The following is a 24,802-nucleotide window of genomic DNA, read 5'->3' on the forward strand; positions in this document are numbered from 1 at the left end:
TTAGTGAGTGAGAATGTGTAAGTTCTGAATCCTTGATGAATTCCTATATTCCACTCTCAGGGTAATTCAAAATGCAATAACATAAATAGCGTTGAGAACAATCAATCATACATTTGCTGGTTGATATTTATACCATTTTACTCTGCACTATTAAATATGCCTTAATGGTTCTGGAATAAAGAACACATCATTAAAAGAAGGATATGTCAACTACTAATGTTAAGATCTTCTTTGCCGCATACAAGAAGCACCTTCTGCATTAAGATTGCCAGGTCAGCCATTTATACCTCCTGATCCTATAGTCCAGAATTTTGGCCAGACTGTTCCAACGCTTGCACCCTGTTAAATGTGTGGCCTATACAAACAATTGTATGCCAATGGTTTGCGCACCCTGTGTCAAGTTGCATGCTTCACTAAATCTGCGAGAAAAAAACAAGTTACCACAACTTCTGCAGGGTACAAATGTAAAAATGCATATTTCTGAACAATTTAATTACTAATCACTTATTGAATTTGCTAGATTGAAAGAAAATAAAACAATGGATGTGCAAAATTTTTGGGCACCCTGCCAGTCAATGCTTGTTACACCTCATTTAGCAGAAATAGCAGCTTCCAATTATTTCTTGTAGCCAGAAGTGTTTCTATTTTCTAATTGTTTTCCACTCTTCTTTGTAGAACTCTTCTAGTTCAGAAATCTTCAGACTGTTGACAATTCTAATGGTGACTATAAAATATACTCGTCCAAAGTCACAAGGAAAAAATAATGGAATTCTCCGCACAATGTCAGTTGTGATGTTTTATATCAGTACTCATTAAGCAGCAATCTCACATATATTTTCTTTAAATAGTACCTGTGTATTTATAAAATAAAAATTTAGTATGATCTTTACAGGTTGAACAATAGACAGTTATCATAATTGCTTCAAGCATCTGTAAACACTTACGCAAATCAAGAGCAATATGCCAGGATTCCTTTCCTGTGCCTCCTCTTCCCTCCCCCTTTTTGAGCGTTCCCACAGGGATGATTATTTGGTACAAACATATTAAGGGAGTTTTGGCTACTCTTTGGGTTTCACCAGAAGAATATATAGGATGGCCATTTGTTATTTTTATTTGAGTGTTATTGCTATGGGGCTCACTGGGAAATGTAGCAAAGAAGATATTTGTATCCTAGTGGTACATTTAAAGTTTTAGACTACATGAACACGGACACATGAATAAGAAAAAAATAGTACATACCATAAGAAGATTCTTTAAAGCAGCAATCCCACATCACTTTTTTTCTTTAAATAGCAAGTTAAGCACATTTTAAGTCATTATATGATTGTCATCTTTATTACCAATCCTCCTATAAAATGTCAAAATATTTCTGTTTGGAACACAAAAATGGCTGCCAGACACAGACACAGTCAGTCTGCTACACAGACACAGGCTCACAGCTCTCAGCATGTCATGTGATGGCAGAAGGTGGGGGGCATAACAGTGCAGATAGAGCTCATAAGCATGTTCCAAAGTCCCTCTGCTCACTACATAATGTGCCAGGCTTTGCACAAACAATTTCTGTACTTTACAGAGATATTGATGAACTAATATTTTGTGAAATCTTGTACAAAGTATAATAGAATGCCCCATTGCTTATACCCTTGATTTGTGTAGGTAGTGTAGTAAAAAGTGTTTCAAAAAGCAGTTATTATGATAACCTGGAAAGATTGTACTAACATTTGATTTTGTAAGTAGGCAAGTTTTGTGGGAGTTTATTACCCACATACAGTGGTGTAGCCATAGTGCTACCTAGTATCCCAGCTGAGACCCATATACTGTAGATCTAAATGCTTGGAATGCCTTCTACTGTACCAAAGCAGTGTCTCAGTCATGTGACTGTTGGAAAAGTGTCTCAGTCATGTGACTTCTGGAAAGGCCTTCTATGCATTGGCTCCACTATATGACTGCGCATTAGGTGGTTCAGCTCAAAGACGTAACAATAATCAAAGCACACGGGCCAAAATGGTCTATTTATAAACCATTGCTAAGTACACTTGCATTTTTATCATTACAGTTGCATTTAACAAAACATTGATGTATGATAACCTCGCATAACACATTTCTATTATAGAAATATACAATACAAATAAATTTAATGTCAAAATGTTTTTTCCCTTTTTCTTTCCTTTTATTTGTGCTTGAAATATTGGTCTCTACACCATAGGTATATATAATGTTCACTCTGATATAAATACGTATTACAATAGTAAAAAGGTCCTATACTTGTCCAATTCATTTGTATGGGTCCATACGATGAATGAGCAAAAACCATTGTGAGTATAGGCTCTTGGTGGATGCTTTTTTTTCCCAGCTGTTGAAGCGATGGCCTCTAAGGCGAGCGTGCACTTGTCTCAGTTCAGGTGTAAAACTGCACCAAGTTAATACTCTCAGTTTTGTAAGGAAAATGATGGCTCCTTACACTGGTATATAAAACATATGAGTGCTATTGGTTGCTTGGAAAGACTTTAGTCCCAGCCAAAGTCGTGGCCCGTCATCTGATAGAACTTCATGTTATATGGTCTATAGAACTCCTGGAGTCTTTGCAAAAGTTTCTTATTTATATCAGGATGAGGGCGTCCCTTGGATTTGCCCAGACACCTTGGTTTGCCACTTCCCTCCGGTTTCTTAAGACAGGGGAAGCCCTTGGTTTTATTGAAGTAGAAATGTTTATCTGTTATAACCCTCCTTAGCCCCAAAAAGTCCTGAACCCGGGCCATCTCTCCGGCAGGATCGCTGACCAGTCTCTCACCACTGACAAAAAGGAATTTAGAGAGAGGGAAGTACTGTAGCCAGTTTTCTAAGTGCTTGGAGTAGATACCAATGCGGATGGCGCTCCAGGAAGTATCAATCGTCCCTGTGCTGGTGTTTTTGAAGGCCAACGCTTGGAAGGTGGGTAGGGATGGAGTTTTAGACAGTGTCTGCGTATAGTCAGAGATTGCCCTAGTAACTGGATTTCTGACTACCACTATAAGCTTAGTGTCCTTGGACATGTCGTAAATTCGTTTTGGTGCCTCCAGGGTTACAAAGTAACTAGGTGTCTTCTCCATAGTAATCTGCCCCTCTAATGTCCGTGGCATCAGGTTCCTAAATATAAAAAAAAAAGAGAAACTTTCAGTTTTAACCAACAATAACCGAATCGCACATGAAAACAATTAAAATATTACAACGTATACATTTGTATGGTCAAAGATCTGACCATTTGGAGATTGGGTTGAACCACTGTGTGTCTGTCTCCGGCAGAGAGACGTATCTGATGAATATTTCAAAACAATGTTTTTAAGACTCTTATTGAGTAATTAATAGTTGTGAAAATGTATTTTATTATTGTATAAGTGAGGTCACAAAATATACTGCTTCATTGTTTCATTGAAATCTGTGGATGTCCTTTAACTTGAATAAAAAACAAAACAAATATAGCAACAAGTTAAGTTAGTTTATAGTGTTCACCAATGGGAATATCAAATTAAAATTAGAGATACTCAGGCTTGGTTTCCCGAGAACCGAACACACCCGAACTTAGCAGATCCGAGTACCGAGCCGAGTCAGAGAAACAAAAATGTAAAAAAACACCTTTTACCTTGGTCTAGAAAAAAAGACCTGTAATCCAGGCAAAGTTATCTGCAGAAAAAAAATAAAATTGCCAACATGCCATTCTACACACGCAGCGGCAAGGAAAGAATGAGGCCTTCGCCTTTCTCTATGAGTGCTAGTTCTGCAACTGTCACTGAGGCATCTTCTTGTAAGGTCAGTCATGACCAAGCAAGACCTTGTCATTGTGACTCCAAAAGTGGTGCTCAAATACTTTTATGTGTAAAAGCCAAGCTGGAAGAAAACAGTAAAGCATCAGAGAAAAATGTATGTTCAGATTCAGAAATTACACAAATCCCTGAGTCTATCCACGAGTGCTATGTGTAATCCTGACCTGTCTGATAGTGTACCCATAAAGAAGGTCCCTTTCAGCATTTCTGCAGATGTGTGCATGAACAGCCCAAGTGTAGCCGGTGATACACAAATTGAGGATGCCACTTTGAAATTGCAACAGAATGAGGGGGATATTTGTGTAGCTGACGAGAGCGCTTATGAGGATTTTGATGAGGATGATGTTTTTTGTGTAAGTCCTGCACCAGTGGAAGCAGTTCTTGCACGTGATAAGAAGAAGGCCAATGTCATGCCTGGGCATAAAACCAAAAAATCCACCTCTTATGTGTGGAATTTATTTTAACCCAAATCCTGACAACAGTTGTCTAGCCATTTGTAGCGTTTGTAAAGCCACAGCAATGTAAGCATGGATGTCTAAATAGACGTGTAAATGTATTGCCTTCCACTTTGCTGCTGTTTCATCAGTATTGCACAAAGTGTTTATAATCTGCACTTTACGTCAAATGTACCTAACTATATTATAATTTTTGGGGAATTGGGGCTGATTTCGAAGCCCAGTGTTGAACTTGCTTTTTGCTGTGAATTACAATGGCTCTTTTAGTGCATTGTCTGGCACCCTGGATTGGTCTGGGTCTGATAAAAGCACGCATCCCGGGGAAGAAAGTCAGCGCTCGTCGCCATATAGCTGTAGAATTACCACAGTTATCGAAGGAATGGGTGTTTGTGTCATTGCTCTGTCGCTTAGCATCCAGCCAGGTCACTGCTGTCTTTGTTTGAAAGTGTATGAAAATAATATTGTGACCTGTGAGATGGTCAAAATTGACTGCAAATGACTTGAAATTAGTGTTATTGAGGTTAATAATAATGTAGAGGGGAAAAAAGCAAAATTACGTGATTTTAGCAAAAAAAAATAGGGATTTTAGAAAAGAAAATAGGGATCCAAAACACGCAAGGGCGGATTTGCCAAAACCAAAACACAAAGTTATTCCAGATCCAAAACCAAAACAGGAGCACGGGCTGTCAGTGAACATCTGTAGTTAAAATTGGCCAAGATCGACTCATGAATGATTGGTTTGATGTAAATGAGAGAATACAGAATTGTTTTGTTTTTATTTAAATAAAAATAATTCAAATAAAATACTTTTTTTTGCATTCTGTTACTGTGGAAAGATAGACTCAGCCAAATACAATATTTCAAAACTTATCAGATCTGTTGGTCCAGCGCTCCACTCTGTAAGCAGCCTTCTATACAACTTCAAGCAGCCACTATTGCTCGTAAACACATAATTACAATATATTGGTTGTATACATATAGCGCTTACTTCTTTGCACTCTTATGATGTCCTAAAAACTCTTACCCAGCATATCACTGAATGTTTTTCTGTTAGGTACCTTGGAAGTTGTCCTAAACGATCTTACCAACAACATCAATTAGCGTTTTGCCTGTAACATAAATCTCATAATAGTGTGGTATGTCTAGTAAAAGCACAACCTAAACACTCTAAGGGGCGTATTCAATTGTCAGCGTTAACGCTGAAAAACGAGCGCTCAAAAAATATTACCGTTTATACGGTAATATTGCGCGCGAAAACCGTTAATACGGTAGTTTAATCGCGGAATTTCGCGGCGAGCTGAAATTCCGCGAGTAATTACCGTATTAACCGTAAGATATTTTGAGCGCTCGTTTGTTAGCGTTAACGCTAACAACTGAATACGCCCCTAAGATTGCATGTGTTACATACCAACCTTGGTTTTACACGGACTATACCAGGGTCGAGGAGAGATCAACGGGAGGATATTAAGAGACAGTCGGAAAAAGACGTTTGACCGCTTATTCACACCCGTTCTCTGCTACGAGTACATTTTTATATGTTTATATGTTTTTAGATAAGTGTATTAAAAAGGTAATGCGCCATACCGCTCCCTTTTTCTGTTTATTTTGAGTGTGGCTCTCTGAACAAAAGGAGGAGGAAGTCAGCGGATAACGAATATACATCAGAGTCTTATGGGCGCTTTTTTCAATTGAAACAAAGTAAGCGCACATCCAAAAGGGTGCTGAGAAAATAAGAAGTTTTTGGTGTTTTACACTTATGGAAATTATTTTTGAGCACGGGACTATGTAACACATGCAATCTTAGAGTGTTTAGGTTGTGCTTTTACTAGACATACCACACTATTATGAGATTTATGTTACAGGCAAAACGCTAATTGATGTTGTTGGTTAGAATAATTGTTACTGGTTCATAGTGAATTAACCGGCTGTACTCTGTGGAATATTGGTTCAGCCCTCAAAAATGGCTGCTTCCATTATACACAGGAGACAGTAGACATTAAGGTTGGCAGTCATATAACCATTCTATATTAGAGACAGGCCGGTACCAAATTTTTTAAGATTTTCCTATATATAACCGACCACAGTATTAATTAACCCCTTGGTGTCGGTAAATCTTCCACACAAAAAAACATTGTGTCTATCTATTCCCGTCTTTTCGCGGAGCTGGAAAGAATTGTCCTTTTCTACTGACTCGTAACCTTTTCAGTACCAATTTTCATTAACGTCTGTCATGCTTTTCTCTAAATTGCCTTGCTTAATTATTGATAGTGCTCATTTGTACCTGATACACAACGGACACTAAACATTGAGTTTGCATTATACCTCCCTTTCTGTGTGTTCTCATAACTTTAATTACAATTACAGCTAATACAGTGACCTTAGGAGAGTTCTATTTTGGAATGTTAAGCATTGCCTACAGGTATCTGAAGCAAAGAGCAGGGCACACAACTAGCAGTGCAGCTGACATTAAACCTTACATAGCTGAGAGAGCAGAAATCTTCAACCATCGGATGGATTCACTAAAGCTATGGACAAAGCTTGTTTCTGTTTACTAAAATCATCCTGGATTCATTTCACTGCTTTTAATGGGGTTTTCCAGCTTGCGGATGACTTTACTTATTGGTTTGTATGTGCCTCCCTGCAACTTTTACTAAATACACTGCTTTATTTTTCTTGGCGCCCTTGTATCTTTTTAAACATTTATTTATTATATAATCAGAGTTATTTTAGGTGCTCTTGGACACGACACAGCTCTGCTACGCTCTCTACTTTGGATACAATTGTGTTCAGAGAGCAGCTGCATGTTGTATCCAATTGCAGCAAAAATTAAGAGTTTTGGTAGTACATATCTATCAAAATTCGACAACATGACAGAATGCAAGTTATGCTAGAATTAATGTATGCGCTGTACTATGCTTCACTCCAAGGATAGTCAATCTCTGATTCTATAGTTGCACCACAGGTTTCGAAAATCAGTTTCCTGTTATTGAATACAAAAGCCTCATATGTAGTATACGATATAGCAGGAGTCCAATAAATAGAAATAAGTAACGGCACTGAGCACCCCTTCTCCCTCCCCGCTCTCCGCAAAAACCAACCAATCACATGCCAGTGTTCTTCACCTGGAACAACCTACTGTTTTCAAGTATTTTCAGTTAATTGCTGGTAAAAATCAGTGATCAACTTTAAAGTGAGTTAAGACAGGGAGGTGGTTTAAGCACTTTAAAGAGCAAAAAAAAATGGATATAGCTTCAACAAGTCCTATTGTGGAAATCATCATCAGTGGAGTGTTTATAAAATTATTTATCTTTAACATGTGCCTGACATCAAAGTATTGGGTTTAATCCCATCTCGTATAGAAGCTTTGACTACTAAAATATGATTCTGGTGCATTTGAGAAAAAAAAAAAACACATTTAAAATCAAAGGCCTTTCATGTTTAATAGTTACCCTCAATCGTTTGCAAAGTAAAATTCATAGGCCTATGTAGACTCTTACCGAGCAGCTGTACAACTCTTTCGTGGGGCAGTGCACAGCGCAGAACACGGAAGGTTCAAATGTCCATAAACTAAATGCACTAATTAACGTCATGCCAAGCTCAAGAGTGCTGCATGCCATAGATGACAACATTTTACAATGTGTACAGAGACATTATGCTGCTGATTCAGGGTGTCGCATGCGGTCGACATAAAAAAAAATAGGGACATAGAGACAAAAATTTGTGACAGTTGGCAGCTATGGTGGACACTGTTCTTAAGTCGCTTGCCGATTGCCAGCTGCAGGGGCAAATGCAGGATTTGTAGAGGGGGGTTTCCACACCACGCCACTAGTGGGTGTGACCAGCATGCATGGGGGCGTGGCTATAACATTAGACAGCGCTTGGCTGCTCTCCAACTCTTCCTATCCCTATAATATACATGGGCAATGTTGCACGCACTGCTGTTAGGTGCACGCAGCTCTCCCTTTTCAAGCAGAGCCGTGTGAAGCGAGGGCAGGGTCCAGCCACCTCTATTATACAGTGCCCCAGGCCTGGAGGGGGGTTTCCAGGCACTAGGTACCCCCCCCCCTACCCTCGGTTTGCCTATGAGCTGAACCATTTATTCATCCCAAGGTAATCACCATTGATGCTATTACAGAAATACCTAAGAAGTGTCCGCTAGCCTCTTATTAACCCTTAGCTGTCTGACATAAAAGGAGGCAATATTGTGGCACACTTTCCAGAGCCATTATTCTGCTATTGTCTCCAGTCAACATGGAGACAGGAGCAAAGCAAAAAAAAAAAAAAAAGGAGCACATTTGGACAAACCATGTTGCAATGCTAGGGGTGGAGATGCATTTTTATTTCATTTCTTTCTTCCTTTTCCCGCTTTGGCACGGAGCACACAAATACTGGACAGCTTTAATTTTACAATGCCATTTAGAGTTGAGCTAGGACACTCCCCCTCCCTCCCAACTCTAAATCTGTCCACACATTTCAGATTCGCCCCCCAATGCAGGGCAACAGGGTTTGTCAAGGTGCAAAATTGAAAAATAGTTTCATTATTTATTATGTGCACTTTGTACACGAATTGTCTTGTTTGCACGTTTCATCCTTGTTGGTAACTTTATACATCCAGATCTTAGCTGATGCCAACAAGGACAGATGTCACAACTGGATCCAAACTCTATTAACACCACATTTCCTCAGAAACAAGAATAGGAAACTGGATAATTTAAGCCAGGAGAGGAAAACTAAAAAAAATAAATCTTATTTTAATAACAAAAGCTTATTCAACATTTGGCAAAAAAAAATCTCAGTGTTTTTCACTATTTTTATATGAAAGATATATTTGTAATTAATGTACGATTTATAAGCTTTTCAACCACTTAAAGAATGGTAAATCTTATGGCGACAATAGCTCTATGGGCAGAGGGGAATTCATTCTGTCTCGTATACACATTGGGCTTGATGAAGAGTTGAATGCACGCCCATGTAAATGGCAACAATTTGCACTGTGCGTGCTCACGAAGAGCACACATATATGTAGGCATGCAGAGTTGCTGGTATCTGGCACTAACTTCTCTCTACAAACTATAGGTGGAACCAGGGAGTGAAGGGAACGGTCTAACGTAGATAAAGTATGGTAAGGGCTTGATGATAATGATGGTCGCCAATACTAGCTAGCCACTTCTTACTGGCTGATTGCAAATACACCCCTGAAGCTGATTGGTGCTTTCTGTATTAATTGTGCATATATTATAGGATATATATTTTTTATGCTACTTTCATTTGTATGCGAGAAGGAATATATTATATCTACTGTATTATGTCAAGTCTAATAGCGAATGTGTTTTTCATAATCAAAGTAAATTCATACCCTATGTAAACTTGGTGCATGTTATAGGCAGAACTGGAATCTTGAGATGCCTAAGACTCAGCATTTGGACGTAAATATTCTTATGGTCGGCTTTACCAATTTTCAGATTGTCAATTCACTGGGAACTGGCAATATCACTGAGGCATGAGGCACACAATTACAAGGGCCTTTTACAAAGCCAATCCATACCTCTGATAGCTGCTTCTTGAAACATCTTGTAGGTGCTGGTAAAACAAACATTCGCATTAGTTTCACGTTTATGTTGTGGATGCTTAACTGATTGGCTCAAGGTTGGTTTAGAGCCAATCAGTCACTAACACCCAAGTGCAACCCCTAAAAAAATAATTATATTCACAAAAATCTGCAGTGTTTAACATTATGTTATTCCTGCAAAAGTATTTTAATTGTCATTATAAATGTGGTCTTGTGCCTTCAAATAAAATGTCTACAATTATTTGTTTGCTTACACTTTTAGTACATATATTACAAAATTATAGACATGATTGTCACAAAACACAAAGAAAAAGCTACAAAATGTTTTGGCTATGTTCTTTGATCTGGAAACGTACATTTAGAAAAATAATCATGGCACAAACAAATAAAATACATTGACATGAAACAGAAGGTAAAGTTTACACTGTCCTAAAGAGCTTACAATCTAAGAGAACAGCCCCATGCCCTACCTCAGAGACTACAGGTTCTCCAATGCAGAAATATAACTCATAATTTAATTATCATGTTTCTTTCCTTAAGAGCATGAATAGATTTTCCAAGGCCTTCGCTTTACCCTGTTATATAAAACAATTGATTTCACATCCCCAGGTCTCATTACTGGCTCAGTAGAGGCAATGTCCTAATGATTCTTAATGGGCTGATGGAAGCTGACTTTGAATTGAAAAAGCATAAAAAAAAAAATCTCCTTATGCAGAATAAACAAGAAGGAAAAATGCATGAAACGGCAAAACATAGAGATAAGTGGGAGTCACAGATGACCAAGAATCGCTTTGCTTTGAATCTCTTATATATTTTATATGAAACCTTTATGGCATACTTGCCAACATTTAATATTTTTGTTTTCCGGGAGCTGCCAGTAGGAGGTGGGCGTGAATCGCGGCATTTGAACCGTATTCTGCCCACTTCACTAGGAAGTGGGCAGATCAGGGAGATTGCCACACTCTCTCGGGAGTCCGGGAGAGTCCCGCAAAATGCGGGAGTCTCCCGGACGTTCCGGGAGAGTTGGCAAGTATGCTTTATGGTAGGGTCTTAGGGTCTTTTTAGCTAGGATTTATTTTAGTAGTACGTTTCTATATACAGCATTTTTGGGGGAGTGGGGGGATGTAGGTGTGAATTGGAGCAGATAGGAGCATGCAACATGCTTGCATAATTCTTCATACCCCGTTATGTTTGCACACTGCCTGCACTCCAGAAAAAAATCAGTGTGGACTTAGAACCATCAATTTAAAGGGAATGATGCACTTTAAAAATACAAACAATCATATGCTTTTATTACACCTACTTGCAATTTATTAACTTTATAGTTGCATCTGGTGGGAGAAAATGTATGTATCAAATATGTTCCCAAACTTGCTTGTTTAGCCAACATTTATTAAGTGGAACATCATCATTATCATCAACATTATTTATAAAGCGCCATCACATTCCGTAGCGCCTTACAATTGGGAACAAACACAGTAATGGAACAATGGTGGGTAATACAGACAGTCAGAGAGGTATGAAGGCCCTGCCCGCAAGCTTACAATTTATTAAGTGGATTTAAATCTGGGCTTTGATCCTTCTTTCCATGTGACTCAACCACTATGGCCTGATTCATTAAGGAAAGTAAATGCCATATTTTGCGGAAAATTGCTCTGCGGGTGCCCAGCACTGGATCATACGCCAGGACCTTTACTACAACCTACGGTTTCATAGGCGGAACAGGAAGGGGACTGGGCGTATGCACGTAGTCAATGTACGGTAAGGGGCGTGCCAGACTCGAGCGCACACAGCAGCGTCTGATTCAAGTTTTGGTCAACTCAAAGGTACGTGTTTTTCTGTCGGAACACTCGCACCACCTACAGGTCAGATGTAAGTGCCGATTACTAGTGATAGTAATCAGGAGAAACTGTAAAAATGCATTTTATGTACAGTAGTCATTCATGACATCATGATAAATGTATTGAATGGAGAGAGAAGAATAAACTGTTCAATATTTTTTTTTAAAGTTTTGTCATTAGTGACTATATTATTAACAGGTGACTGTTAATTCTGACTGTGAATTGATTAATTGAATTTTTTCTGTGCTTTCATTTGAGACTTGATATTCCACATTTGTATTGGACGTTAGCTGCGGTGTATTGACTGTTACAGCCGGACGCAGCTAGACCCTTATTCATCACCAGACGTATTTCCATCCGCTCACTGTTGAATATAGACGTGTGCAAGCCCAATTTACGGGTGTTTTAAAAAAAACAAAAAACACACAATGCGTTCGTTTTGTGTGTCCCAATGAATCGGGCCGTATGTTTCTTACTTTGTTGGGGGTAAATTTAAAATGTCATGGCAGATTTATAGTTGGGATAGGGCATGTCCTAGATCAACTTTAAATTTCAGTGTACAAACATAAAACTATCAAGTATTTCTGTGCTACATGACAAAAAAAAGCCAGTATTTAACTTATGTGCAAAATAATAAACTAGTCTGTACCCCTTGCATTGTAACGTGGTTTTGTCCATGAGCAAATTTACTCCTATTTTTGCCTTACTTTCCTTAATGAATCAGGCTCAAAATATTTTCAAGTCTAAGACCGCAGACAATGAATAACAATTTTAGCAGATCATTGTATCAATAGAAGACTATGAATGTAACAAAAAGTTACATGTTCTCACCCACTAGCATAATAGGCTTCCTATCGAGAAGCTATGTATTTGCTCAGAAAATTCTTACTTTTATCTATTTTTCTTTTTTAGTGTAAAATCTTCATCCATGTTCTTATGTACAGTAGTACAGCTCCGCTGAATAAAAAAAAAGAGAAGTTTTTCTTGCCGCAGAAATTTTAAATTAATGCATTGATGTCATCAGGTAAAACCACTGCTGCGTAGAGATAGGTACCATTATATAACATATCAACTAACGTGTAGGACAAGGGAGTAGAATCCGGCATTGTAATGTGCTATCACATATAGAACATTACAGCAACTTAAAATTTTATCGCCTGGGCAAGAAGACAAACTGCCCCCCTTCCCTTCCGACCTCAATTTTAACCAAATGAACTTAAAATATTCATAAACTCTCGAACAGTCCTAGTTACGGCCCTGGGCAATGTATTGTGCCTGTACACGACTTGATCGATCCTGGAATCTCAGGTTGGGTAAGAAAGAATATAAAACTATGGAAACAATGGCTGTCACAGAATTCTAAAATTAACAATAGATTAATTAAAGTAAAATAATAATACTTGTTTCAATTTGGTCTTCATTATATTATTATATCCCAAATGGGAAAAACAAGACTGTGCTATAAACTAATACACTCAATGCACATCTGCTATTAGAATTCTCACTAGGAAGTTCCTGGTGTCTTATAAAAACAAACACCGAATGCCTGGTCAGATTTGTTATGCTGAATATAAGATTTCTGGTGCAAGTCCTATTTATATGTGTTTTCCAATTGTTATATTCAATAAGGCCAAACTGATCGGTAGACTTACAATTTTGTGTTATTTCAGCTTTAATTTGATTGGTTGCTATAGGCAACATCTCCACTTTTTCAAACCCGCAGTTTAGTAAATCTAGCCCATTGTGTTTTGCCAGCTTAGTATATTCACCAGGAGGAAGCCGGCTGCCTATGTTAAACTGTATGGTTATAATTTATGAAACTATTTTTCCTTCTGATTGATGGCTCCAAAGTTTGACTCGTTCTCTGCATTTCATTTGCCAATCATCCTTTATCTGTTCTCCACACATAGCATATGTCGTTATTTCTGGGTGAGAGAGCGATCCTTTCAGTCGGCATGCAGCGATTGTTCCGTGCGTTGCAGCAGGGGGGTTTGGGGCACGGCCGCACACTGTGCGATAATGAGAAAATTAACCTCAAACGGGTCATCCAAGGTGCCGTGGCTGCCAAGACGCAGCCTTGACAAGCCATTAGCCGCACAAAGTCTTCCTGTGGTCAGCCGTGTCGGCTGCTCAGCTCCTAATGGAGCTTGTGTGAGACTGCGGGACCAGCCAGATCCCATCTCGCCCCCCGAGAGGTGGGAAAATGCATCTGTTACATTTCTTTTTTCTCTCTCTCCTCCGTACAGAAGAACTGAGCCTCATAGTCTCACACGGGAAGTGGAGCCAGTTTTTTTTTTATTCATTGGCAACAGGAAATCTCCTCTTAAAGTTTTAATTACTTCAATGTTTTTTTGGGGTTTTTTTTTTGTATCCTCCACCTTTTACTTTATGTCACTTAAAAACGCAGCAGGGTTTTCTCAGGTCATTTTGAAACTGTACCCCCATTTGTTTCCTACTTTTTCTTCTCTTCTTTCACTCCGAATGTCAGCCAAATTCAAAGTCTGCCTCTCAACCTCACTCTACAGAGGCTGAAATTTAATTGCCTTTAAGCTCAAGATGCATATGCTAATGTCCTCCCTTAATGAGGAAATGATCCGTCTGGAATAAAAACTACTCCTGCTGACTTGAAGGCATTTCAATTAGCAACAAGAGAGGGGGGGGGGGCTTAGTGAAATAATTTTCATAACATCTCCCCTTTGACCCAGCCTCCTAATTACAGCCTGGATTGGAGGCAAACTTTACCAGGTAAACTGTAAGAGCTTCAGCTGGTTTTACTGGTGGAGCAAAGGCTAACGTTTTATCCTTCACCAAAGGGCTATAAACACGGCTCTCAGATTACCGGGCTTAGATTGTCGTGCCAGAAACACATGGGAAAGTGAGCTTAGGAACAAGATTTCCACTTCACTATTTATCATAACATTGTGAGTCCTTTTTTAATAACCAAATTCTTTGATTGGTTGAATCCCCTATGAAAACCCCTATGCAAAAAGTACCCAAAAAGTGCAGCATGAGACGGGCCCTTCTACCCCTGACCCCCAGAACCAGTCGAATGGATCCCCTCTGATCTGCCAAAGATTTCTTCAGGACCATAAGGTGAAACCTCCACTTGTTACATTCTTTTGGGCAAGGTCCTGTTGTCCCATGGGTGGGGGGGGGGGGGGGGTAGATATTCAATTAAAAGATACAGTGAAAGTATTAAACAAGATCCCCACACTTTGAGAGGTTTAGTTACAGGTGCTTCATATAGGATGCACTTTCAATTAGTAAATCTCACTCCTCATTATGTCAGAATGTGTATATACACATACTTATTAATCTGTGTTCACTACATTACTGATCTCTCCCTGCTCACCTACTCCTTATATGTTATCATAGATCCACAGAGACTATGGAAAATGAAAGAATTTCCCTTTTTGAACCTATTCATTTAAGTAGATGAAATCGGTAGGGAAATATGTATTGTCGCAATGCCCCAGGTGGGACAGTGGAGGGGAAATGGGGAAAGTGAGGATTGGCTCAAAGACTCAGGTGGGACAAGGGAGGGAGAATGGGGGAAGTGAAGATTGGATCAAAGCCTCAGGTGAAACAATGGAGGGAGAACTGAGAACTGAAGAGTGGATCAAAGCTTCAGGTGGGACAATGAAGGGAGAATGGCGGAAGTGAGGATTGGATCAAAGCCTCAGGTGAGACAATGGAGGGGGAAACGGGAGATGTGAGGATTGGACCAAAGCCTCAGGTGGAACAATGGAGGGAAAATGGGGAAAGTGAGGACCGGATCAAAGCTTCAGGTGGGACAATAGAGGGAGAATGGGGGAAGTGAGGTCTGGATCAAAGCCACAGGTTGGACAATGGAGGGAGAAAGGGGGAAGTGAGGTCTGGATCAAAGCCTCAGTTTGGAGAATGGGGCAAGTGAGGTCTGGATCAAAGCCACAGGTGGGACAATGGAGGGAGAATGGGGGAAGTGAGGTCTGGATCAAAGCCTCAGGTGGGACAATGGATGGAGAACGGGGGGGGGGGCAGTGAGGATTGGATCAAAGCCTCAGGTGGGACAATGGAGGGAGAATGGGGGAAATGAGGTCTGGATCAAAGCCTCAGGGGGGACAATGGAGGGAGAATGGGGAAAGTGAGTTCTGGATCAAAGCCTCAGGTTGGACAATGGAGGGAGAACAGGGGGGAAGTGAGGATTGGATCAAATCCTCAGGTGGGACAATGGAGGGAGAATGGGGGAAGTGAGGATTGGATTAAAGACTCATGTGGAACAATGGAGGGAGAATGATGGGAGAAGTGAGGATTAGTTCATTGAAGGTTAGTTCGGGGCCACCAGGGTTCAGTGATTTGCATGAACACAGCGTGCGATAAGACCAGCCTTTTTGGGTGCTCCTTTTGCACGCTGTGTTTGTGTCAATCACTGAACCCTAGTGGCGCTGTCTGGCCTGGATCTGTTGCAGCTTTCCATAACAGGCGATGGTTCGGATAAGCGACATTACTATTTTATTCTTGTAAGAGCTTTTAACTGCTGTTGTGAATAAATAGTCTTGGAAACAATTACACATATATGGCCTCTTCCTGTGGCTATTTTTTTGTTTTTTTATATCTCACTTATTGACTAGATTTGGGCCTAATTGGAGACTGGCCTATGAGGATTTCTAATTACAGATGATCCTTATGTCATTGCTTTTATATATATATATATATATATATATATATACACATATATATATATATATACATATATATATATATATATATATATATATATATATATATATATACACATATATATATACAGGCCGCAGTACCAGCCCTATACCAGGTCTATCTTGACGTTATTTGTGCACCATTGTTGGGCTGAAAAATGTTGCAGAAAGTCTCAGTAAAATCTAATTTTTGTGTAACATTTTGCAATCTGGGCACTGAGCAGTCATGTCCTTGCCCCTATAAGAACAGGATTAAAAAAAAAAAAAAAGTCACAAAGGAGGAAATATGGTACACGAGTGCGGCACATTCTGAATTTATTTTCTGGTTTAGGAGCTTTAATAAATGCACCCATCAGACTTGTGAGAAGCAAAGACGCTGCTCCACCTTCTGTTGTTTTCCCTCTTGACAATACATTTGGCTGTGGTCCCTGTACAAGGTCAGTTCACCTTTCAGAAAACAGTAAGTATCAGTCTTATGGTCCTATAACAAACTCCCACTATTTGGCTGTCTACTCAGCTGTATGATAATGTAAACAGCCTACCTGATCCTGCCGCAGCTCTCTCCCTCTCATTAAGCCAGAGCGGGCCAATAAACAACTAAATGAAAATTAGCTGGGGCTTGTACTAAGACCAGCTATCCCCAGGAGAGTCGGGGATTAAATGATCTCATTAACCAGCAACATACATAAAAGCTAATTACTCCGGATATTTGGATAGACGGGTGCTTTACATGGTACAGTTTACACTTTTCTCATATAAACTATGGAAACTCCTCAGAGGAAACAGTTTATTAAAATATCAGTTTTTAAAAGGTTTTATGAAATATGTATTTCATTAAAAGAAAAAAAAAACACATGCATCGTTCAGGTAATATTAATTATTGGATAAAATGCTTCTGTTACGTTGGCTTGTTGTTATAGCTTCATGTTATTGCCAGTTATATTAATATTCATGTAGAAGTTTCGTCAACATGGTCACATTGATTGAACTTTGCGCCATCTGTGGTACAAATGGTCAATCCACCTGATACTGTATCCGCGGTCCAATAATGCACTGTGCAGGCGAACAATTCATCATAGGGCCCCAACGTTTTGGGGTTCCAGAAATGCATTCCTACATCTCGCACTAGATGCCTGCACTCTGGTCTCCTGAACAGGAGTGTGGGCTGTCATGTACATTGGGGCTTTATATTGGTTTGTAATCTCAATGTGGAACTAAGAGCCCAAAAAGGGTACACTGCGTGCTGGCCTCTGCAAATGGATGCATACTTAGGACATACTTGCCAAATCTCACGGAATGTTCGTGAGACCACCGAATTCCGTGAAGACTCCAGGGACAGTAGGGCATCCTCCTGTATCTGTTCACTTCCTAGTGAAGTGGGCAGGATTAGAGCCGCACTGACGCGATTCTCAGGGCATTACGTCACATGGGGTGGAGCCAGAAATGACGCAACTCACAAAGCTCCAACCATACCCCCCCCCCTTGTCCGACCTATGGGAAGCATGAGAAAGTTGGCCACATGGGCCATCTCTGGGCCAATTACACCCCTGGCACTGTGTTAGCATCTATACCTCCTCATTATGTTATTGCGTTTTAAATCATCATCATCATCATTTATATATATAGCGCCACTAATTCCGCAGCGCTGTACAGAGAACTCACTCACATCAGTCCCTGCCCCATTGGGGCTTACAGTCTAAATTCCCTAACACACACACAGACAGACTAGGGTCAATTATGATAGCAGCCAATTAACCTACCAGTATGTTTTTGGAGTGTGGGAGGAAACCGGAGCACCCAGAGGAAACCCACGCAAACACGGGGAGAACATACAAACTCCTCACAGATAAGGCCATGGTCGGGAATTGATCTCATGACCCCAGTGCTGTAAGGCAGAAGTGCTAACCACTAAGCCAAATCAAGACGCTGCTGTACATTACAAAAAGAAAACAAAGAGAATGTACTCTCAGTAGGGATCATTTACTAACCTTGTATTTAGGTGCAAAATATGTGCTGAAACACAGCAATCCATCAGTACATCAGTAAAACAGGGGCATTATAATTACATCATATAATCAACATAATTTTCTAGACCGAAAACGTCATCTTCAATTGCTTCGACGTTTGCAACGCATTTAGGTCGTGTCACCTATTATATTACAAGTGAACAAGTTAAACAGCAATTAAGTGCCAGTCATTCACTGGAATTGTTTCAAATAAAAACGTTGTTTTATTCCTGTGACAGCTTAACAGCCATTAGGCGTCAGTTTATAACCCAACTCTTTTATTAAAAGTATAAACCAATGACAGTCTGTCATTTACAGATGTAAATGTTTAACAAAACCATATTAAGGAAAGGAAAGCAGCTCTGGAGGTAGGACTGGGACACATGCAACAGCAATTTTAACATAAATTAACACACGTTTCAAAATAAAGTGATCTAATATATTAAAGACGTTTTTATCTATTGTCAATATTTACTAATGTTTAGTGATCATTTCAAAGGATGATTTCAATGACCTCCTACTTCCTTGAATAACCTTATTCTGATCCATATAGTCAATGAAACATGGTGGCGTATTTAATAACATGGTGCAATGTGCAGAAATGGGTTATTTTTGGCTCCTCACGCATTTCACGAGTACAGATGGTGTTTTCCGTAAAGAAACATCACTGGTCCGCTTAGACAAGTGATGGTCAGCATGGGGCCCTCTGAGCATTCCATTGTGGCCCCCAGCTCCTTCCTGCTTTATTGTCATGTTTGCTTGTTAGCTTGTAACACATACTTGCCAACTCTCCCGGGAGTTTATGGGAGACTCCCAAATTCCGGTTAGATCTCCCGGAGTCCTGGGAGAGCAGGCAATTCTCCTGCAATTCTCTTACCCACTTCCTGATGAAGTGGGCGAGATGGGGGCTTCCATTTGGCTTGTGGTAAATTGATTAGGGAGGGCAGATAGGGAGGATCTAGACAAAGGAGACGTGGATACGTCACAATCTGACACTGTCACGCCCCAATCCTCCTTTACAAATTTCACATTTTGGAAGGTATGAGTAAAGAATATTTTTTAAGAGTTGGCGATCCTATCCTCATAGTGGGGACATCTGGAGTGTTAATTCATTGTTACAGATTTCCTGCAAGAAAAATTTAGATTGTTTTGGGAAAGTTAAGCCACATGGGAGCACTAAATATCCGTGACATGACAATAACACATTACCTTATGTGCACAGGACTGGTGTGTGACTAATTAAGCACAAGATATGCAAATCAGACCAATATGTGAGATGCAAACTTGTTTTTTTTTTACCAAATATAACTTTTTGGGAATAAAATATATTGCCTGACAAAGACAAGCAAGTATGCTATTATTGTCCATGGTTACACAGCTACATTGCTGCAAAGTAACTCTGTATGGGGAAGCTTTCGCAGGAGAAGCCCAGCAAATCGGTTCGCCGGCAGTTAATACTTTCGGCAATAGCATGGTGTTAGCTGTTGATATATAGGGAGAAGCCTTATCTCTACCGAAAACACCAGTTTTTCGTCCGAGATAGGGCTTTTCTCTGCTTAATAAATTGAGCTCTTAATGTACAATCTAACTTTTGCTAATATGTCTGGCTGAATATTTCTAGAAAAACAATTGTCAAAGAAATCTCAAACGATGCATTTGAGCAATCACTGGTCAGCACACACGGAAGGAGGGATAGGGCCCGGCGTACCCTTAAGTTTTCCTGGTAAGGACTGGCTGGGTGCTGGGGCATGAGCCCCACGGGCCGATTCCCACAGTGGGCTACCTCATGCTGGGTGACTGGACTACCTGCATTTTTTTTCCTTTAAAATATTGCTAATAGGCTATTGAGTAGCGTCTCGCCACCCTGGGCTAAAATTTGCCAGCCCGCCCCTGCTTTCTGGTAATCTCAAAAGTACCAGTCAGAATGGGCAAGATTACAGGTTCATCAATAAAATCATGCAGTTGCAAAAAACAAAACTCTGGAAGCACCTTAGGCACAGAATATTTTGGATTGATAAATATGTCATGTTTCTACCTCCCTATTGTTACATTTTTGGTGGGAGAGTCCTTTTTTTTTTCGAGAGTCAGAAACAGTGATGAGGACCTGGCTCCAATAAAATGAATGTGTGTCTGTGGCAGAATGTTGGTGAACCTTTTTGTCCCAAAGTAGTCTCTTTGAAGAGGAGTTGCATCTTGAAGCCATGTCCCTATTTGCCCAATGACGTTAATCGTGGTATTGTGCCCAAGGGGCGTCTCCATATTGGCACAAATAGCGTCTTTTCGCCCCTCGCATTTGTCCCTTGAAACTCCTCATATAGGGCCTGATTCATTAAGGATCTTAACTTAAGAGACTTCTTATTTAAGTCTCCTGGACAAAACCATTTTACAATGCAAGGGGTGCAAATGAGTATTCTGTTTTGCACATAAGTTAAATACTGACTGTTTTTTCATGTAGCACACAAATACTCGATAGCTTATTTGTACACTGAAATTTAAAGTTGATATTTTTGTGCTACATGAAAAAACAGTCAGTATTTAACTTATGTGCAAAACAGAATACTAATTTGCACCCCTTTCATTGTAACATGGTTTTGTCCAGGAGACTTACATGTTTCTTAAGTTAAGATCATTAATGAATCAGGCCCATAGAGTCTTCCATGGGGGATGTCCAAAAACTAGGCAACTATATTCACCACACAAAATATTGGTTCTCTGCGAAGCAATATTCATGAGATTACAGTCTAAAAATTCATGATAAACTAATCACATCACCAAGGCATTAACGAGAACAGATTAATATTCATGAGAATGCAATGTATCAATTCATGCAGAACAATTACATGACAGAGGCAGGAGGCACTGAAACTGTATTGCAATATCAGTTGGCCCCTGCGAACAGCACATTTAATGTTTAAAAAATACGTGTACAAATAACAATTGAAAACAAATTGAATAATTATCTGTAACATTTGCTGATTCAAAATTAAAAAAAAAAAATGTCCCAGTTGCTAAAAAAGAGTACTCAATGCTTCTATGATGAGGCGAGAAGATTAAGGGAGCTGCTCATTTAAAAAAAAAAATGTTGATTACGACTTTCTGGGACAGGCATCCGTGGTGTTTTACAGCTGCAATACAAATTAATTCTCAGATCTATCTTCCGTAAGCTGCAAGTAAAATCACCAGGAGCCTCTCTTTAAATACAGGTCCCCTCTGTTAGGCTAAAACACAATCAAACATGTTGACAGCCACTATAATTCCTGTCTCTTCCTCAATCAGCACATGTTATGAAAACTCCACCATAAATCCCCCGGGAAATGAATAATTTGACTATATTTGTATTTATTTCATCCTGATACAGATTGATTCTCTGAAAGGAGTATTGCAGGGCTAAGCACTATCTACACACTGTAATTGCTGCGTGCAAAGCACTTTGGATCGGGGAAGCTTTTGTAAGAACAAAACAGAGGTGAAAACGGGTGGCATCTCAGCACTGAAAATAAAAAAAAGAATAGCACTGGCTAGCGGCTAAAACTTTAAAGCCTTGTGCACTACAAAGTAGTGCAAAAAAAGTAGAAATAAAAAATATAATCTAGACATAATAGACAAAACAATGAATTTACAAAGCGTTGATGCGTAGTTGTCAGGCGCCGTCTGCGCTCTCTCCCCGGCAGCCAGGGACGGTCGCGTTCCTGAAGCCGCACGTCCCGTTGCTAGGTCCTTCCGACCGGGCCAGGCGCTCCTGTCGGCGGTCAACTGTCCTGACCGCCGAATCCACTATCCACCAATCAGAGCAGCTCTCTATCTATGTAAGGGAGGCTTTGGCGCCATTAGGGTGCCAGAGTATCTAGGTCTCCCTATGCTCCAGCATTCCTGCCTGTCTTCCTGCTCTCTGACTGACCTCCTGTGTACCGATCCGGCTTCCTCTGGTTCTGCTCCTAGATCTCCTTTTGGCCTGACTTCTCCTATTGAAACTGACCCTTGGCTTGCTGACTCCGATTTGCTTACTCCTTTGGGACCTCACTTGTCCGAACGGTTTGACCTTTGCCTGTCCGACCACGCCAGTTCACCTTCCACTTCGCTGATTGCTAACTTGGAGGGCCGCAGCCTACACATCCCCTGCAGCAAACTCCTTTGCGGGGGTCCCTGATGAAAGCCGGGGGTGAGTTTAGACTCCGCGCCTTCTAGCTTAGCAGAGCAAATATCAGCAAGTGGCCTGACATCTCCTGACATAATGCAACTGGTTTTATAATGTTGCATTTGGATGGTCTGTACTAAGCACATCAAGTTGTACTATACATATATAATTCAGCCCACAAGACGACTGCATGCATTGCGTGTAGGCAATGTGTATACTTTAGTGAGATATGTTTTATATTGCCCCATTAACATATTTTATACTATTCTCCTAGTGGAAAGTGCTTGAGATTTTGTGAAATAATACTTGGGTTTAAAGTATGTTCAGATGATTCATTTCCCTTTGAAAATAGCTTAGGAAAACGTTCCATTCTTTTCTTTTAAATAACATTTTCATCTTGTTCTTCTTAACAAGTTTTTTTTTTTACTTTTTGGTTTACTTCTGTCATCCAACTTCCTTCAAGTTTGCTAGTTCCGTCTCATGAGATTATTCACAGCCTAGATTCTCTTATCCACATCTGTAATAATCACTGTAAGTTGCAGTGGTCACACACAGAAATCTCAGGAATGAACTTAAAGCGCAAGTGTATTATTCCTGCCTTTATATCCGTAATAAGCACTTACACTGATCTGACCTTTTCTTCAATTCTTTTTATGTTATAGCCAACATATGGTTGTTGTTGTTTTTTTGTTCAGTAAAACATAAACCTTCTAAGTCATTAAATTAATGTATTAAACTAGGGGGTAAATGTATCAAGCTAAGTAAGAGTTTCCGGCAGGTTTGAAAAGTGGAGATGTTGCCTGTAGCAACCAATCAGATTCTAGCTGTCATTTATTTAGTACATTCTACAAAAAGACAGCTAGAATCTGATTGGTTGCTACAGGCAACATCTCCACTTTTCAAACCCGCTGGAAACTCTCAGCTTGATACATTTACCCCTAGGTGTTGCTTTGAACGGCTAAGTGTTATAACTTAGAATAGAAGGCTAGAAAGGTACAAACTAAAGGTAAAACTGGTTTACCTAGCAGCAGAGAAAAATGTTTTGTTGTTATATTAAGGTCTGTTGTTTGTTCGCTTTTGTTACTGAGTTTGTGTCAGTATGGCATTCACCCAACCATAGAATGAAAACCACTTTGCTAAAGAGGTTGATATAAGTTTACTAATTACAGATGTATACATTCACAAAGACCAAGTGCAAACACAAGCTCTAAATAGATGTAAACAATCAATTGAATATTTCCGTAATGAGAACAGAGCAACAGACCACAAACTGTATTTGGTGACAACTCATGTGGCCTAAACAGAATGCTGGTGGTTCACTCATCTCACCTGCAGCGTGGCAGTAGTACACCAGTGCATGAGTCACAGTTAAGACCTTCAATTATGTAACCAGACTCATAAAACACTAGTCGCTTTTATATTCTTTGCAATGGAATTGCAGAACTATAGGCTTTATTTTGATCTGCACCCTCTAAAGTAAGGCTGGGTACACGCTACAAAATTTTCCGACCAATTTGTTATCACTAACGATTTTACCTACGACTGATTTTCCAATCAGTCTGGTGATTCATGTGTACACACTATACCATACTTGCCAACTCTCCCGGAATGTCCGGGAGACTCCCGCATTTTGCGAGAGTCTCCCGGACTCCCGGGCGAGTGTGGCAATCTCCCGAATTCTGCCCACTTCACTAGGAAGTGCCCACTTCCTAGTGAAGTGGGCAGAATTAGATCCCAAACGCCGCGATTCCCGATGAATCGCGGCGTTTAGCCCCGCCCCCCGCTGTCAAATGACGCTATTTGCGTCATGACGTCACAGGGGGCGGGGCCGAAATTACGCGATTTTGCGCGGCCCCGCCCCCTCACGCCCCCCTCCACTGGCTGGCTCCCGGAAGGGAGCTGAAGAAAGTAGGTAAGTATGCACTATACACGATTTATCTGTGCTCTTCATCTGATCCAAGAGCAGTGTAGTCTCCCGTCATACTGATGATAACACACAAAATAAACTTTTGACTTTTCCACAATGTCATTCTAAATTTCGTTAGGTTCTGTGACTCTGAAACGAAACATTCAGTCTCAGAACCAACGGATGAATTAATCCACCTACAGCGCTCTCTACATTTAATGACACAGACACAGTGACAGGTTCCTACTCGCTCTCTGGGCACACAGTCATGTGAGTGCAGACACACTGCAGGATCTGAAGGGGGTTGGAACAAAATTTTTAAACAGAACGAGCAATGAAATGAAACGACGACCGGAACTTTGGAACGACTGTCGTCCATCGTGTAAGTATACA

General features: G+C 40.1%; 1 protein-coding gene across 1 annotated transcript in view; it reads right to left on the reverse strand.

Moving 5' to 3' along the window:
* Positions 1-1,060: 1,060 nt before the first annotated feature.
* Positions 1,061-24,802, reverse strand: part of HS3ST6 (heparan sulfate-glucosamine 3-sulfotransferase 6) — a 52,956-nt gene continuing 29,214 nt past the window's right edge. The window contains exon 2 of the mRNA XM_075181473.1: positions 1,061-3,126. Coding sequence (XP_075037574.1) covers positions 2,508-3,126 — 619 coding nt within the window. The 3' untranslated portion in view covers positions 1,061-2,507. The remainder of the gene's footprint in view (positions 3,127-24,802) is intronic.

Source organism: Mixophyes fleayi, chromosome 7 (genome assembly GCF_038048845.1).
Source record: "Mixophyes fleayi isolate aMixFle1 chromosome 7, aMixFle1.hap1, whole genome shotgun sequence".
NCBI lineage: Eukaryota > Metazoa > Chordata > Amphibia > Anura > Limnodynastidae > Mixophyes > Mixophyes fleayi.